The sequence below is a fragment of the Camponotus floridanus genome, unplaced genomic scaffold, assembly GCF_003227725.1.
Source record: "Camponotus floridanus strain SB8 unplaced genomic scaffold, Cflo_v7.5 scaffold2, whole genome shotgun sequence".
Classification (NCBI taxonomy): domain Eukaryota; kingdom Metazoa; phylum Arthropoda; class Insecta; order Hymenoptera; family Formicidae; genus Camponotus; species Camponotus floridanus.
Window position 1 is genome coordinate 2,960,189 of NW_020229325.1, and position 18,654 is coordinate 2,978,842.

The 18,654-nt window shown below is 29.8% G+C and overlaps 4 protein-coding genes across 4 annotated transcripts; 2 read left to right on the forward strand and 2 right to left on the reverse strand.

Moving 5' to 3' along the window:
- Positions 1-957: 957 nt before the first annotated feature.
- On the reverse strand, positions 958-3,681 carry LOC105253604 (3'-5' ssDNA/RNA exonuclease TatD). Its single transcript, XM_011261723.3, has 2 exons — positions 3,304-3,681; positions 958-2,183 (listed from the first exon to the last, which is right to left on the reverse strand). The coding sequence occupies exon 2, from the start codon at positions 2,155-2,157 to the stop codon at positions 1,243-1,245; it is 915 nt and encodes a 304-aa protein (XP_011260025.1). The 5' UTR covers positions 2,158-2,183; positions 3,304-3,681; the 3' UTR covers positions 958-1,242.
- A 413-nt stretch (positions 3,682-4,094) lies between these two features.
- Positions 4,095-6,450, forward strand: LOC105253606 (N-alpha-acetyltransferase 40). The gene is made up of 4 exons (XM_011261726.3): positions 4,095-4,296; positions 4,393-4,778; positions 4,874-5,032; positions 6,262-6,450. Exons 1-4 carry the CDS (start codon positions 4,291-4,293, stop codon positions 6,338-6,340), a joined length of 630 nt encoding a protein of 209 aa, XP_011260028.1. The 5' UTR covers positions 4,095-4,290; the 3' UTR covers positions 6,341-6,450.
- Positions 6,355-11,160, reverse strand: LOC105253605 (alpha-mannosidase 2). The gene is made up of 7 exons (XM_011261724.3): positions 10,398-11,160; positions 8,936-10,293; positions 8,521-8,859; positions 8,138-8,446; positions 7,428-7,959; positions 7,154-7,306; positions 6,355-6,969 (listed from the first exon to the last, which is right to left on the reverse strand). Exons 1-7 carry the CDS (start codon positions 10,530-10,532, stop codon positions 6,385-6,387), a joined length of 3,411 nt encoding a protein of 1,136 aa, XP_011260026.1. The 5' UTR covers positions 10,533-11,160; the 3' UTR covers positions 6,355-6,384.
- A 1,334-nt stretch (positions 11,161-12,494) lies between these two features.
- LOC105253607 (claspin) lies at positions 12,495-18,088 on the forward strand. The gene is made up of 8 exons (XM_011261727.3): positions 12,495-12,708; positions 12,817-12,954; positions 13,080-13,288; positions 13,873-16,886; positions 17,110-17,246; positions 17,379-17,597; positions 17,722-17,916; positions 18,029-18,088. Exons 1-8 carry the CDS (start codon positions 12,637-12,639, stop codon positions 18,086-18,088), a joined length of 4,044 nt encoding a protein of 1,347 aa, XP_011260029.2. The 5' UTR covers positions 12,495-12,636.
- Positions 18,089-18,654: the final 566 nt, after the last annotated feature.

The window sequence follows — 18,654 nt, forward strand, 5'->3', positions numbered from 1 at the left end:
ATATTTCAATAATTCTACTTTTAGACTTCAATAACATAAAGATCAAGAGGAGAAATTATAAAAACTTTTGTCAATAGTCTGTAAAGTTCATATATTTATATGTACATCCGTACATGTATTCGTACATATATACGAATTATAATTAAAAATTATATATTTAAATATTTTATGATGAATAATAACATATAAGTTAACAGACTGAACAAACATACAATTGATAAAATATGGACGCCTCTCAAGTTTAGTTTGCGAAATGTTTTGTTTCTTAATTGTTAATTTATTAAAAATTATTGATGTCTCAACATTTTCGCTGAGAAAAAGTCTTTAAATAATCTCAAGAACCTGTTAGGGGTGGACTCTGATACACTGTATGTGTATGTGTATCTATGCGCGCGCGTATGTGTGTGTATATGTGTGTGTGTGTGTGTATATATATATATATATATATATATATATATATATATATATATATCATGATACAGAAATATATAAAATGCAGTAAATATTTTAAAAATATAACAAGGAAAACATGCAACTTTTTATTCAAATAATTAAATGATTGATATAAATCTATCAATTCTTTTGTGCATTTATTAATTTTAAATTCGCACGCTTTTAATTTTGAAGTTATGAATTTCATATATTCGTCAAGAGAAAAAGAAATATTGTCTTTGACAATACTTAAAAAAAATGTTTATATAACAATTTATATTTGTACAAAAATATATAATGCATTAACAATGAAACATACTGGATTATATATATAGATCTGTATCTACATATATACCATAAGTATGCTTCAACCTGTTACATAATTCAACATTTTACATAAAAATTAGAAAAGATAAAGAGGAAAATTCACGTATCTCAATATAATAAAAATATTCTGACATATAAAATTAACAATGTGATACATAGGATATAATATACACAAACTATATATCTGTAAAACATATACCCTTCTACATAAACTTATATAATTATAAGTAAATTTTATTATCAACTTTATCTTAATCTGCAAGCAGGCATTTATTAAATCAGTTTTCTTAAGTATTATATAACTGCCATTTTTCTGATAAAAAAGAAAAAAAACTGTAAAGAAATGAATTGGACTCCAAAAAAAAGTAAAGCTTTATACATTAAAAATCGTAATAAAACTGTCATAGTAATAAAACTTTCATATAGCACCTGCTCTCTTACAATTAGCACCATTTTATATAATTTTGTGAGATCCGAATATTATCATTGATTTAAACCGAATAATTTTAGAGCATTAAAAGCGGTAGCTAACGCAACTTGCTCCGGCGTAGTTCGCATAAATGCTGCTACCATTTCTACAATCGCAGGCAAGGCACATGGTTCATTACGTTGAAAGGTGCAATAACGATGGAGGAACATCATAGAACGTTCGGTTAAAGCGTCTTTCACGTGTGCGGGTAATTTGCTGGCTCTAGTATTGGGGTACATAAATGGTGCGTCAGTTTCTACTAAGATTTTATCTAATGGCACCTGTCCACCTTCTAACAATTGTCTTATTCCGCTATCAGACTTATCCTTACATAAGTAACCCGTGATACCTAGATAAAAGCCTTGATTCAAGTAAATCTGTGCCTCCTCCGCAGTGCCAATGAAGGAGTGAATCAGAACGGGCGGTAAACGATTCTTATATTGACTAAGAACCTCCAACACATCTTTTTGTGCACTTCTTTCATGTATTACTAATGGCTTATTTAATGTACAAGCTAATTCTATTTGTTTATGAAATACAGCGCGTTGAGTCTCTGGGGCTGAGAAGTCGCGACTGTAATCCAAGCCACATTCTCCAATTGCAACACATTCAAGATTATTGGCTATGGTTTCCAGTTCATGCAAAGTGTCTGGATCTTCCCAAGATTTGGCATCATGCGGGTGTATACCAGCTGTCGAGTAAAGTGTCCCAGGATATATTCTAGTTAGCCTCAAGGCTTCTTTGCTGGAACGAATGCTGGCACCTATCACCATAATCTTTTGTACACCAGCATCCTTTGCCCTTTGTATTACACTATCTAAATCTCGACTATACTTCTTATTCGTTAAATTGGCACCCACATCAACTATAATGTAATTTTCATAGCATTGTGTCATGGATGAGGGAACAGCTTTTTCCTCTTCAGCCATTCCTTTAGACTATGAGACACAATAAGCTGAAGTATAAAAATATTCAATATTATCAACATTGCTTTATTTGAAATAATAAATATTATATTGTTCTATTATAAAATAAAAGATTACACAGTTCCGAATTATATATATATAGACATTTCAATGATATACATATGCATATGCGCGCGCGCATGTGAATTGGATGTGTAATAGAATATTTTTAGCAATACATATATTTTTAGAAAGTATGTTATATTGAGAAATATAATTCATAAATATAGGCACGATATAAATAAATTAATAAATTCATTTTTGTTAAAAATATTTCTCGCAAAAAATTAACATATGATGATAAATAAAAATTTGATTGCATATTTGATTTATATATAATCATATGTGTGTATGTATATACATATATATATATATGTATACACATATGTTAATTTTTTGTCTAAATAAACTCTTGTTTAGTTAAAAGTGCGAGAAATATTTTATTTATATATTATATATATATATATATATATATATATATATTATATATATATATATATATGTATATCTTTTTGAATATTAACATGTATTAATTTTCCATAATAGATCATTAACATATATTATTGTACACATAAATAAGATGATCATAAATGACGTAATAAATACTACTCTGTAAATTTATAGCAAATTTGGTCAGCCCCATTGGACCACACTATTGCATATTAAAAATTGTTATACACAAAATGTTTTCTAAATATAAACAGTTAATATATAAACATTTTGAGGAATTAAAATCTAATAATGATATATTGTCATCTTTTTTCTAGCAAAATATACATTAAGTATATCTCATCATTAAAGTGTTTGTCATTGCATTTAGACACCTCATATATTTAATATCAAAGTATATAAGCAAATTTGATATAAATTTTTATATAAATTAAATTTTATATAAATTAATGTAACAAATAAGTATTTGTTTTTAAACTGAAGTACTCTTAACCTATACGCAATACGTCAGAATTCATGTCAATTAAGATCCAAGATATTTACGCGGTGCACAATTGAGTCACGATTATAAAACGAGAAGCAAACGCTATAAAAAGTTGTGTCGAATGTGGAGAATTAACTACAAATACTACTGATCTATAAATAAAATGATGAACTTACGTCAATTCCAACCTTCAAATACACGAGCTACGATACGTATAATAATATATTCCACACGTGCACAATGTTGGATGATATGAATTTTCTCGTTCTGACAATCAGTCATCGATCATTTTTGTCAAAGTCGCATACGTTCGTATCATTACACAGCCAAGTGAAACGGAGTAGAGGTGACTCGAGTGTGTGTAAAACGTTGACGGGCCATCGCACATCATTACATGTTGCGAGTCCGCGACTGATCTCTATCTTCCTTCTTTTTCTTTCCTTCAATTTCCGTCCACTAATGGATCAAAGTACACGCATACATATATATATCGGGCTTCTATCTCTCTTCGTTATGACTGATTGAGCTCCATATGGATTTGCCCATATGACAATGACAGTAGCGTGGCTGACAGACCCCCTTTTATGCGCATGCGTGACGTAACGATGGCGATGACAGCCACGTGACAGGTACTTCAGTTTTGGCGGGATCTCGCAGAGACAAGCGACAAGTTAAATAAACGCGTAAATAAAAAAATAATTAATATAATTTATGCATATTTTTTATTTTGCTTTCAATTAATTTTTCAGAAATATTTAGATAATTTCTAAAAATGATTAAACGAAGGCCATACGGGATCTTATTCCATAAGATTTAATTACTTTATTGATATATTCAATTCGCATGCGCGAAAAAGAGAATCCGTCCAATACAGCAATGTCAATTGGTTGATTGATTTTTATTTCTGAATTCACCAATCACATTCGACTGTTATTTAGTCGCTCAATTGAATCATCGTGTTCCTGGATGCACGTTTTGTATCGTGCACTTTACGCGATTCGCGTTGATTGTAGCTTGGTATTCAAATTATTTAACTTTATAATTGATAATTTCTTCATTGTTACAGAGTATAAAATACTAGAGAAAATAATTTTATAGACTACGTATATGTGTATAATGTTTGATTGAGAAAAGTGTAAAATTTAGAATTTATATCGTCAACTATGCAGGTTAGTTTGCCAACCTGAGCACTTTGTTGTGCATAGAGTTGTTTATTAAGAAAATTTAATCGGCATTTGAATATTCTAATTTTTTTTATTTTCTAGAAAAAAGCCAGAAAGACAAGGCGTCAGCTGTTGGCATCCAAGGCAGCAGTACAACAACAGTTAATTAACAAGGCAAATGCTTTGACAAATCCTTTGGAAACTTTAGACAAATTCCATGAATATATTACAACAGATTATACGATAAAATTGTCTTGTATTAGAGCAAAAGATGCACAGCCGGAATGCCTTTCTTGGATATTTGACATTATGGAGAGAAACATGAAAGATATGTATGAACAGTCTACTTGGGGTTGGGACGCAGCTGAGAAACAAGCAGAACTAACAGAAGAAATGGCTTGGTACTTAATAGCATCGTGTAATGATAAATTTTTAGGCTTTTCACATTTCCGATTTGATATCGACAATGGCGATGTAGTATTATATTGGTAGGTATATTATATTTACAAGTTATATATATATACATATAAAATAAAACTCTAAATGTGTGATAAAAATTAAATATTTATATGTATGTATATAGCTATGAATTACAATTGGAATCAGAGATTAGACGTAAAGGTCTTGGCCGTTTTATGATGTCAGCTCTGGAATCTATGGCATATCAGAATCAAATGTTGAAAATTGTTTTAACAGTTTTTAAACGCAATCTGTCGGCGATACAATTCTTCTATACGCTTGGGTAATAAACTTATCAATATTATTACAAATAGATTAACGTAATGATGATACTTTTAATAACATTTCTCATTGACATATTGTTAAAATTATTTTTGTACTACATTATACATAAAATTTCTATTCATTTTTTCTAGAATTTTCCTTGTTTAACATTTTTCATACTAATGTGTATACAATGTAGTACAGGTATAAAATTGCTATGCAAATCAAGTCTATCTTATAGAATCTATAATTGACTAGTAAGTACTTTGATAAAGAAATAGTTTTGTTATACTGGTTTACATATTCTCACTCAATTCTCTAATATTAAAACTAACTATTTAAATCTATATATCTTATATATCTTATATTTAATATAGCCTTCCTATATCAGAGAACAAATAAGTCGAGAACTTAAAAAAATCATATTTAACACTAAATGTGCAGTGAGAATATGTTACATTCATTTACATTCACAATATTCAATCATAAATTTTATAATATCTTTTAGTGTATCATTTTTTTTTTAAACCAAATGTTTATGCAAATATGGAAATATGAAAAATTATAAAATAAAATTATATTCCTTATCTTATATTAAAACACTGATAACATTTGAGATTTAAAGGATAACAAATCAAGAAATAGTAGCTGATTTTATAATAGAAAAATGATGTTTTCTACTAAAAATTGTCCCTCCAAATAATACTTGATTTAATATTCTTTTAATTCTCAAATGCTTCATTATCAGCATTATTCTGAAATTCTTTTCTTTTTTTATATACTTAGAAATGTTATTAAATCACAAGAGTATTTCAATATCAAGAATATTTATAATATAATTTAGTTTATAATATAAATTAAAAACAACAAAATTACCAAAACAGTGATAAATATTAAATCCAATAACCAATGATAATTTTATTTATGAGAATAATTGTAATTATGAGAAATGTAATGTACCTTTTTTTCAGTTTTATGTGTGTGCATGCATATGTAATTATTAATTCATTGCATCTACATGCACACATGTGTGGCTATTTGTGCATGAGATAAAATACATATTGAAATCTTTTCATCTCTTTTAAATACACATTATACCTATGCAATTTCAAAGAGGATAGATTTCTTATACTTATAGTTTTGACTAGCCATTAATGTATTTAAATAGTGTATTTGTGACATATATATAATCTATATTAAGATACTTAATCAAAACAATAACAATTTCATGAACTAATACTGTTTCAGATTTAAGTTAGACAATTCGAGTCCAACATCAGCACACTTGGATTATATAATCTTGAGTAAACAAAATTTACGTGGATAAAAAGAAAAAATATGCTGGGTTTTTCTTTTATATTTTCTTCCTGATTAAGACTGCGTTTTATGAAACAAAATCGGCAATATTTGATGTGGACACAAATTTATAATGGGCGATTTCAGAGACGGTCCAACATTGTGGAACGTAAGGGGTGCTTTACTTATAGTCCAGTCCTCCATGTCATTGAGGAATTTCGTTAAATCTATCTCTCCTGATTCCGAAACATTGAAATGTCGCAGAAGAGAATTGTTAAAACACGTATCTAAGGCTGATTGGTGCAACACCATACCAATACCTTTGCCAGCACCTTCAGGAATAGGGAACACTCGGAGACTAACAATGTTTAGATCTACTGGAAGATCATATCGAAGCGGTGAGAAATGCGCGTGTAGATCGAACGGCAGAGAGTTGCGAGGATGCAGCGCTATAACTGGATGTAGTAATTCTTCCAAAGTTAAATGGCTGCTTAAAGACAACAGCCCTGCAGGATGATTTGCTGATGGTACAGTAGAAGGACAATTTGTTTCCCTCTTTTCTAGAATTAAAGTGAATATGTGATTTGTCAATAAATTGTCCATTATGCCTTGCCCTAATCCTCGATTGTCATCCTGAAGTAACCTTCTATCTTGCATAATCTATGAAAATCACACAAATATGGCATATTATATATATAATATTAAGACATTTTCTAAATACACATTTTTTTATACATGTAATTGCATACATTACTTTGTTATAGTTTTATTTTTAAGCTTATTATTATATTTTTTGTAAATATATGCGTCAAGTTTTTGATAAGATAAAATCTATTTAATTTACCTCAAGTTGACCAGATGCCATAGAGGCTACACCTAATGGCTGTGCTGTGGTGACTGTTAATCTAACTCTTTTATCTTCTATATATGCACTTGCTGCCATTGGATAGTAATTGCCTTGTGTGGGAAGCTTAGGAAATCTTTGTCGTCGGATCATCTAAATTTAAAAAAAAGAAAAAATATATATATATATTATTTAATAGGAAAAGTGACTTTCGCAAATTTCGTCAAAAATTAAATCTAATTTTTTAAAATTACTATATCTTGAATTATCTTACATTGAGTCCATTTAAATCCGTGAAAAATTGATCGCCGGATGCGATATCCGTATTGAAACGCATTGCAAGTTCGTAATTTTGCGTTTCCGTTATATCAACTTCGTTGAGTATGTGCAATCCGAGTCCGTCACTGCCAGGAGAATTGAACAATGTACAAGTATGTCGCACATGCGGCAATTCTATGAAGACTCTTGATAAAATTGGTCCAGTTACTAAATGAACGATCGTCCTGCTATCTATAAATACTGGATCTGGTTCCTGTTTGTCGGGCAGGAATAAATAAGCACCACTTTTATCTTTGCCAGAGCCTCTAGTACCGTATTTTACAAAATCCAAATGCACAGGAAATGTAACGTTGCCGACTCGCAAAGCTTTCAACAGACCAGATTTCCCGAAAGAGGCGGACAATTCTGGCCGTTGAGTGATGGAGAATTCTTGCATATGCGGCAAAATTGTCAGATGATCTAAACCAGGCACCGATGGAAGATTAATGTCAGTATTAAAGATAGTGACATTAGCTGGATACACTTCTCTATTTTAAAGAAAAGCATAGAATGTATTAAATTTCTAATATATGCATTATTTTATAAGGTGATCCAAAATAAGAAAGAAAAGTATACAGAAAATTAGTATGACGCAATAATGGTCTACATTATTGTATACATTTTTTTGAATCACCTTTTTATACATAAACATTTTATCACATTTACTTTGCATACGATGCCTTGTGTAGCACGTGAACTATGTACGTAGTGATACCAAATCCTGGTACAGTAACTAAAAATGATAACTCGTATCTGGCTGCAGATAATGCAGCCGAACCAATCCAAATGGGAGATATTTGACACTTGACAATTTGACCTCTTCGATCTGTAACTCTGACAAATGGTGTTGATACTATCAAAGTTTGCACTCTCGTTCTCTGTCTTGGGAGAGAATTGTACAGGATAATCTTTCTCGAAGGATTATCGTCACCAAGATTAAGAACGTGCTTCTCACCTGCACTTGTGTGATGTGACCTTCGAAAGATAATTATACATTATATTTTTCGCCGCATATGTGAAATGTTATCACTTGTAGATTATTCTCGTACCTAGTTTCGTCTAACGAAAAGTACACAGCTTCCACATCTATAGGCGATACTTGCGGAGTTTTCAATAAATGTGCTATAGATTGTTGAAGTACATGAGCCGAGTTATTCAACGCCGTTATCATTTTTTGAGCATAATCTATTACAACATTGTCTCTGGAAGTTCCAGTGATTCCATCATGATGTTGAAACAAAGAATGCCACATTCTAGCCTTGCTCAAACGAGATGCGAGAGTCCCTTCTACTAACTGATCATTACCTTTGGCCCAAACTATAGCAGCTAATGCTTCTGATCCTCTTAGAGCACCTAGCAATACACGATCCAGTCGTTTGTGGAAAGGCCTATACATAAAGATTATAATAGATTAATGTTTAAACTTATCATCATCGAAAGATTTAAGATTAAAAATTTTTCTACCTAGAAGTATAGTAGCCGCTCCAATAATGATCATCTCTATCAGAATACGTAAAGAAATCGCCGGACAGAGTCGGAAATTCGTTTAAAGTGCGTTTCTCTCTGACTGCCTCAAAATAATCGCTCAAAGTTCCAAATTGTATTTGGACGTTCAAATGTTGATGTTCATTCATGTAATCGAAAAGTTTTTGATAATTGTCATACTGAGCTTCCCACTCGGCGGTATGTGTATATCTGAAATCATCGCCTAAAGGTGCAAGAACCACTTGAGTCTTGAAAAGCTGCGCCTTTTTACGGTACTGATCTAGCAAAAGCGTCGCTCTCTCTGCTACATTTGCTTTAGTAATAGTCTTTGGAGGGATCTTCCATGGACAGCTAAGACCAAAGTTTTGCATTCTGTAAAAATCAAATTGACAGCATATTTTCGGGTCTGGTCCGCATGTATGAGGAATATCATAACTGTAAAACGGCATAACGTGACTAAACAATTCTGTGGAGCCATCGTTATCCCATAATTGTCTCCAGCGAAATTCTAAATTCTTATCCCTAGCCAGTTTCTTCTTGACTGAGTAATGTACTCTTTGTATCAAGAGATTTTCTAAGCCTGAATTCTTTAAGAGATATGGCATAGTGGGAGAGAGGCCAAAGGGATCAATGGCCCATCCCGAGTTTGGCGTATAATCTAGATTATATTTTAGCCACTGATGACCCTCGGTTAGTTGTGTGAGTTGAGCAATCCAATGTGATACGGATTCATCGGGCATTACCCATCCTCCTGATACAATTTCCAATTGTCCATCATGTACCAAGCGACGCACTTCATCCCTTATTACCTTGGATTGGTCGTCCCACCAGAGTTTAAAAAATGATATTTCCGCCCAAATAAACTTGCGCCTCTTATCCTCACTTAACTTAGTCACCATATTATTTAATATGCTTCTTGTTTGAAATATATAGTACTTTTCAAAAGTGTTTAACCATCCAGGATCGTTATGCGAATGCGGCACAACAAATACCTTTAATTTTCTGTTAGGATGCCATTGTTTTTCATCATATATGATATTCCAGCCTTGCTTCCAGACCCCACCATCTGGATTGTCAAACTCTAATTGCTTGTACAATTCCAACATTTGTATATCAACTTCTGGAACTTTCTGAATATTAAAATTACACATGAGACTTTTTCCTGCATGTAGTATTGTAGCATTGGAATAATTTGAGTGAGCAACTGTTTGTATGTTTGGTATAAAATTATGTTTAATTTTCGCCGCTTGTTCTTGCAAAGCGTTCATAACTTTATGATGCTTATCAAAATCCTTTTCTAATTTTGCGAGTCTGTTTTCAAAATGAAGCCATTGATTCTAAAAGAATCATATTATATAATTTTATATAATTTTATAATTTACAATAAATCTTATATACACTTGAATATTAATGTGTTGTAAGCAGTACTGTTATAACTTACATCATTTATGGAAAGCTTGGAATCTTGCCCAGGTGGAAAGAGAGTTAAATCCATCATTAAATAGATCATCACGCAACAAGCAAGGATCAAGCCCACTCCGAGAATGGCGATGGTCCTTCTGGTTCTCATTGTCATAAATCCTTTTTCTGCATTAAGTTTGACGTTTCAGTTAAATATTTGCAACTTTTTTTTTAATCGCAATATAGCGTAATAACGTAAATCATGAATCATCAGTTTATCAGTTTACACTCATTATAGTTGCTAATCCAAATGTTGAAATAAAAACAAACTTGTGTATCTAATTTTCTAATCTACTTCTTCTACTGTTATAAAGAACTACATGTCAGAAATCAATTTTAAAATATAAATTTTCAAGGAATAAAAAACTCAATGTCTTCTTCCCTTTTTTTTTTTTTTTTTTTTTTTAGGGGTGTTTAACGTGCCATCAACCGATCTTTAATAACGGTTTTTCAGTGTGTTCCTCGAATTTGAGATAGGTTTGTGAATTTCATAAACTTATTTTGAGTTTAAAAAAATTATGTGCAGTTTTTGACGATTATTTTACTGTATTAGTTTTGTATTATCAGTATATATATATGTATATTTAATTGCTTTTATTTTTTAATTATTGGACCATTTTCGATTGGTTAGGAACTTGCTAAACACTGTGGATCTCGGCAGCAATTTAAAAATGTGATGCACAACTGTCAGAAACAAATGGTCACAATCTAAGCTTTGACAGCCGCTGTCAACTGTTAACAGTGTGTTCTCAAAGAAACTTTATCTAGCGCATGCGCATAAAGGTGCAACAAATATGCACCAAAATTCCTGAATATTTTTATTGCAAAAAAAATTTGCAATTATTTAATATATATTTTGAAGCATATTTTTTTTATTTTTACAGCATTTTCAAATTGTTTCTAAAAATAAAAGACCTAAAGTGTCCATTTTTCTTACGAATTTAATACTTCAATGATACGATGTTCATTGCGCATGTGCAAAAAAGCGTCTCTGAAAATAATATGCTTTAATGCTTCTCGTCTATGTATTTTATAGTCTACTATCTGTAAATTGGCGGCAATTACACGTGATTCGTTCATTAGATTCACTACATATGAGTACATATGAGTTATCATAGGGTGCTTTCCATTTAGCGACACAAGTCGACACAAGTGTCATTCTATCTTTGTTTATTGTTATTCATTGAAAAAAGATAGAATGACGCTTGTGTCGACTTGTGTCGTAAATGGAAAGCACCATAGGTACGAAGACAAACAATCAGGGTTACTGATAGAAGTCTACTAAATATATTGTGATTCAACTGAAGAAGAAGAAGAATCAGATAATAAATCACGTATGATACCAAATATAATATAAACGATAAAAGAGATAAAAGTACATAAATTCAAAAATTTCATAAATTCATAAGTTTCATAAATTCAACATACTTGCATGCCTAAGGAAATGTGTATGAATACTATTTTTTTTTACATTTATAATCTTTTTTAACTTGATATTTTTTTACTACTAATATTTAATACTATAATTAATACTATAATACTATTACTATAATACTATAATACTATTACTATAATATTATAATACTATAATATATATTACTATAATACTATAATAATACTATAATTAATACTATATAATATTTTTTTATTAAAAAGAAATTTTGAATTTTGAACACCGCACGAAGGGAACGTGCGTGTTACTGCGTACAGGGTCGGAATCAACCCCCCGTCTTCGCGACGTGAACAACTGCCGGACGTCAAAAACGGGAGCGTCCCGTTTGACTAAGGCACTAAATATATGAGTATTCTATACTCCGCCATTTTTAATCCATCCCCCCACCCATTCATAATCTCACTAACCTATCTACTATAATCTCAGCTTAGCGACGAGGCGAGTGACACGAGAAACAAGGAGGGGGAATGGATTAAAAATGGCGGAGTATAGAATACCTGTATATTTAGTGCTCTAGTTTGACCACGTTGCGATTGACCACAGCCAATTATATCGACCTGTGCCTAGGGTAACCAGCAACGATTAACCAATCAGAAAGTCCTATTTTGAATTGGCCAATTGGCGACGTGGTCAATCGGATGCCACTCTCAAAAACAACTGCCGGCCGTGATTCTCAATTGCCGGTCGTGATCGTCAACCTCGCGCGCAGCGCCGCAACGAATCACATTGCGCTACGTCACATAACGTAGCGCACTCGCGCCATAACATGGCGACGGAGTACGCTAGCGCCAAAACATGGCGGTGGTCTCACACTATGGATAAGACAATAAATAGTACTGTAAGCACGAATATATATATAAATCTTTTATTATTATCTTATTATAATTTCATTTAAAAAGCAATGTCATAAATTATTTGAAATTATATTGTTTTTATTGTTTTATAGACTAATAGCTATCAATCTTTGATAGATTCTGAATCTGATGAAGAGAAAGAAGAAACACAAAATTATGTTATTCCAAATGAAAAATTTGATATATCTGAGAGTAAAAATACGAAAAAAGAATATGTTAAAAAAAGAAAGGTTTACATATTTTTATTCTTTAATCTAAGTTAAATCGAAAATTCTAATAAGCTATATTATAATATTCAATATGAAACAAGATCTTTTAAATTAATGATTAAAATTTTTGATTTTGTATAAAATAGGGTTCTATCAGAGCTTCTAAAAATGAGGCAATGCGTCAGATACACAGTGAAACCCAACGTTTATTGAGAGAAACAGGAATTTCTCTGCCATATCATAGACCAAAACAGCGAACATTACAGGAATTCTTGAATAGAAAAAAAATATTAACATCTCTTCCAAAAGCACCTTCAACAGCTGCAAAATTAAAAATGTCATCTGTAATAGTAAGGTAAGCTTTCATATATACAGGATGTTCTAAAAGACGACATATCTTCAGAAATTTTTCGCAACTTTTTTTCTTTTTTAATAAAGATGTTGAAGCATCAATAATTATTAAATTGCGATAAAAAATTTGTAAAAAAAGATTTTTTACAAATTATATATTGTGGAATTAGAAGAATTTAGCAAAACGATATTTTTTAATTAATTCGGAGTATAAATTAATAGATATTTAAAATTTGATTATAATGATATATGATGAAAAAATTGAAAACAGTTCTTACAACTTATACTGTTCTTTTTTTAAGTATAAAATTTATACTTATATAAAACAATTTAATTATCAAATTGCTTTAAATAATTTTTGCATTATGCATGTATGCTAATAAATAAATCGAATAAAATTGAGATTTTTTTGTTTCAAAATAGCTTAATTTTTTCAATTCTATTTATTTTTTCCAAAAAATAGCCCAATTATTACATTATCTAATTGTCATCCTATATATATAATATACATACACACATTATATTTATATAAATTTTACAAAATAGGATTTCAAATACAAAATAATATTTGAATATAATTTTAAACAGCCGAGTCGTTGCAGAAAAAGAAAAAGAAGCAGAACTCTTTTACAAATCTTCAGATTCAGAAGATGATACACAACAATCTATATCTTTTGCTGCCAAAGACAGAGTAGAATCTTCCACTACATATAAAAAAATACCATTGATAGATGTCAATGACACATGTATACAAAATTTTAAAGAAACTGATACGAGCAACCAAGTTATACATAATAAAGAAAAGGTTATACAAGATTCCACACATCTTGATACTATAGTATCTGAAAAAGACTTTAACAAAGTAGATTATCAAAATAGAGAGTCATCTCTCTTAAATGAGAATAACAATAATCATGATGATGGATCTAATATATCATCACAACAAATAGATAAGCAAGACCTTAAAAAATTAGGTGTATCAAGAAAATTATTTGATACATGTTTTGAAAGTAGAACAAATAATTCTAATATAAGTCTCAGTAAACAAGAGACAGAAGTTGAAAAAATAGTTGAAAATATTATTGCTTCCTTAGAAAAGGAAAAATGTGATAAGACGAAATCAGAAATTAATATGAAAGAAAATCACATATCAGAAATACCACAAGTACATCAATGTGAGTCTGAAGCAATTAATATAGATGGAGATAAAAATTTGACTGTAGAAAAAATAAAAGTATCAGAAAATAGTAATATAAATAATAAAGATATAGTTGAAACTATTCAAAGGAATAGTTGTGTGACAGATAATATTGTTACATCTATAAATTCTGATAATTTTATTACAATACAAGATGAAAACGATGAAGAAAAGGATAAGTCTGATAAAATAGACGTATCATCATCTACTATTTTAATTAATGACATTCTGTCAAAAACTAAAAATAATTCTTTAGCAGAAGAATTTAAAGACTCTGATAGTCATGCACTTGGTTTGCCATTTTCAAAGTTTGTAGATGAGACTTTAAATAATAAAAAAAAATTACCAAAATTGGTACCAAATTCTACAGTTACATTAAAAGGATCACCAGGTATGATTATTGATTTGACAAATAATGCAAAATCATATGAAAAAGGTGTAAATACTTTATTAGATAGATTTTTCTGTAAACATGTTATTAATGTAAAAAAGCAAGTTAATGATAAATCTCAGGAAACTGTAATACACTTGCAAAATACTCCAAACGATTCTCTTTCAATTAAGGAATTACTTCCGTATAAATTATCCACTAATACTGATAATTCTGAATTGAATAAACCTGGAGCCAAGTTTATGCGTTTAAAAGAAGATTTAAAATTACAAATGACTATAAAACGTAATGAAGAATGGAAGCACAAAGAAATAGAATTACGAGAAAAGGAAGAAAAAGAAAAAGAAGAATGGGATGAGGAGGAAGAGAGTGATTATAATTCATATGAACAGGAGAAAATTCATAATCTTGAATCAAGTGATAGTGAAGAAAGCGAACCCGAGGAGAATGATATTTGTATAAAGGACAAAAAAAGGAGTAAATGTTTGTTTGCAGACGACGAAGCTGAAGTTACAGATAATGAAGATTCAAGTACAGATATGGAGGAGACATATAGCAAGAATGATATGGCCCAAGCAAAGTGTAACAAACAATCTTCAAATTTTAAATGTAGAGAAGAATATATGGATGATAGTGAAAGCGAGATAGAGACTAATCAGGAAGAAGAAGAGGAAGAAAATGTGATAGATTCAGACACAAATATAGAGAATAAAAGTGAATCTGATTCTAAAGATGATGATAATGTTAATGTTTGTGATAACTTTAGTATTGTCCAGAATAAAAAAGATGGAAAAACGAAGCAATTTATAGAAGAGTTTCAAGATGATTTAAACATTGCAAATTCGACCTATCCGAAAAATGATAATAATCATTTAAAATACGTTTCGATAGATGTCAATACGTCTGAGACACAGTACGAAGATAACGGTGTGAAAAACAAAAACAATATGCCTGTTAATCAACAAGAAGTTACTACTAGAAACCAAATAAATAAGACACCTTCGATGAAGACAAGTATACTCGACTTTGTTTCTCCTATAACACAATTAAGTGTATTAAATACTTCTTTAGATAAGAAAGATATAGAAAATAAACAATATCTCATTGATAGAGATCAGAAATCCGTTTTTATGGAAAATACGCAAAGCGACGAGTCTTCTGAATGTGCATATAACAGTAGAAATAAAAATATTTTAAAGAAAAAATTATTTGACGATATTAAAGAAACTATTGATGATGAATATCTTATGCGATTGTGTTCGGGTAAATTTGAGTCCACGCAACAAGCTGATTTAGATTTATTCTCACAAGCCACTAATAATAAATCGCGATTATGTTCCGAAAATTCCAACACGAAACTGATCAATACTAACCAGTTAGAAAGTCTCGAAGTAGAAGATGAAAACTCTCAAGATGTAGAACTGATATTAGATGAGGATTCTAATAATTCTGTAAATCACGTGAAAAACATGAAACAGGTTGGTGAAGTGACTTCGGGATTAAAAATGAAGATTGTTTCTTCAGACGATGATGATGAATTGGAAATGGACACGTTTTTGAAACCCAGAAAACATTCGGTGAAAAGATTGCATTTATCTGATTCGGAGGAAGAAAGTGTTCAACCGTCCGATGAAGAGAATGATGTGGACGAAGAGACAGAAGAGCAATATATAGATTACGATTCCGAAGAAAACGAAGTTGTATCGAAAAAAGAAAGCAATATAAAACAAGTTGCAGCTGACTTTTTGGAAGAAGAGGCCGAATTGAGTGAAAGTGATTGGGATTCCGCTGATGAGGACGAAAAGGACTTGGATAAGTATGAATACGAAGAAGCTGATAACGAACATATAGACGAACGTAAAATGAGAAACCAATTGGAGAAAACATATATGAAACAGATGCTAGATGAAGATAAAAGAGAAGTTAAATTGCTTCAAGAATTATTGTTTGAGGATGGAGATTTGCACACCAGTGGAATGGGTCGCGAGCGCAAATTCAAGTGGAGAAATATAGGTATAAGAATATATAATTGATTTTCTATTTAATAGATAATTATTAAAATTTTCTATTTAGATAGAATAAAAAATAATTATTGCAATTTTGTTTTTATATAACACGATGATTGTTAGAAAAAACTTTGTTCTATAAAAATATTCTATAAAATTCAAATTTCCAAAAGTTGATATTTAATATTTTATTATTTATAATAATATTAATATAATCATTATTATATCAGATAAATTAGGAAGTAATACTGAAATGTCACGAGCAACTGACGATATCGATGGCTGGATAGATGTACAAGAAGATGAAGACGAGGCAAAATGGAGTAAACTCAGGCAAGAAAGAGACAAGTTTCTTGAAGAAAGAATGGTAAATATACATACATATTACATATATCGTTTTATATATATATATATATATATATATATATATATATATATATATAAAACGATCAAATGGAAAATATATATATTTATATAAATATGTCTTATATATTTACAGAAATGTTCAAATAATGAAATTGAAGATGAGTTATGCAATAGTCAAATTTTTAAATTTGGATTGGAAGCACTTAAGAAGATTAAGAATGATGAATCTCAAGAACTAAATGTTTCTCATAACCAAGTAGATTCATCTGAAAACATGGAACCAATTATGCCGCGAAATATAACAGATCTACTGAATGGACCAAATACTGGAAAGAAATCCCAGACAATATATGTAAGATTATTAATTATAAATTAAGATAAGATTTTTAATTAATATTATATATGCTATATTTTATGTCTTGATAACAAATTTTTTTATATGTTGTTTTTACATATGGTTATTATATATTTTACAGAATGTTATAAAAAAACGTTCGCTCTTAACTCGAGGAGAAGAGTCGTTAGCAAAGATAGCATCATTAGCAAAACAAAGTGACTCTGTTTCTCATGCAATAAATGCAAGAAATTTTGTCTTCCAGTATGTTAACTTAAATAATACAACTGAAAAGGACAATAAAACTAGAGAAGAAGATCAGGACTCACAAGCTAAGGTAACTTAATTATATTAAATCTTTTTTAGATGCTATCATATATACTTGATTATCTGATGATTGCTTCCACATAGAAAGAAATGTATATTTTGATAAATATTTTTTTTTGTAGCTTCGGAAGAGAAAAATAACGTCAAATTTTTCATTGACAACAAAAAAGAGACGAAAATAAAAATGTTCTTTTTGAAGAAAAATATTTTATTTTTATAGAAGTATAGCGCTTAATGTAAATTTTAAATTATTATAAATGAATTATGAACTTATTTTTGTTAAACTACATATATCTGAAAATTTATTACATGACAATAACAAAATAAGAATAATCATGTCTTCTTATAATAAAATAAGAATAAAATAAAATAAGAATAATCATGTCTTCTTTATATATATATATATATATATATATATATATATATATATATATATGTATATATGTACATAAATAGTAAATATATACAAATGTGAATATTTATGATATAACAAAGAATATTTTATTTTTATAAAAGGTTTGTTTCTTCGTGTTTATTTTGAAATTATCCGTTTTTTCTTAAATAGTATTCTTTATATACATTCTTAAGCTTGTTGCAATCACAATTAGCATGTGATAGTTTTGATAATTAAAAACATAAGAATATGACAAGAAATATTGAAGCAAGGAAGGAAAACGAAATATCTTTTCCTTCAGACTTCATTCCTCTTTTTTGATTATTACGAAATTTATTTTATTTATATTATGTT

Excerpts from the sequence above, each read along its gene's own strand:
- LOC105253606 (XM_011261726.3), top strand. Across the intron at positions 4,779-4,873 it reads GGCGATGTAGTATTATATTG|CTATGAATTACAATTGGAAT; the intron begins GTAGGTATATTA and ends GTATGTATATAG. Across the intron at positions 5,033-6,261 it reads CAATTCTTCTATACGCTTGG|ATTTAAGTTAGACAATTCGA; the intron begins GTAATAAACTTA and ends ATACTGTTTCAG.
- LOC105253605 (XM_011261724.3), bottom strand. The coding sequence starts at position 10,532 with ATGACAATGAGAACCAGAAGGACCATCGCCATTCTCGGAGTGGGCTTG. Across the intron at positions 8,447-8,520 it reads TTTTCGTTAGACGAAACTAG|GTCACATCACACAAGTGCAG; the intron begins GTACGAGAATAA and ends TATCTTTCGAAG. Across the intron at positions 6,970-7,153 it reads TGGCATCTGGTCAACTTGAG|ATTATGCAAGATAGAAGGTT; the intron begins GTAAATTAAATA and ends TGATTTTCATAG.
- LOC105253607 (XM_011261727.3), top strand. The coding sequence starts at position 12,637 with ATGGCGACGGAGTACGCTAGCGCCAAAACATGGCGGTGGTCTCACACT. Across the intron at positions 16,887-17,109 it reads ATTCAAGTGGAGAAATATAG|ATAAATTAGGAAGTAATACT; the intron begins GTATAAGAATAT and ends TTATTATATCAG. Across the intron at positions 17,598-17,721 it reads AGAAATCCCAGACAATATAT|AATGTTATAAAAAAACGTTC; the intron begins GTAAGATTATTA and ends TATATTTTACAG.
- LOC105253604 (XM_011261723.3), bottom strand. The coding sequence starts at position 2,157 with ATGGCTGAAGAGGAAAAAGCTGTTCCCTCATCCATGACACAATGCTAT.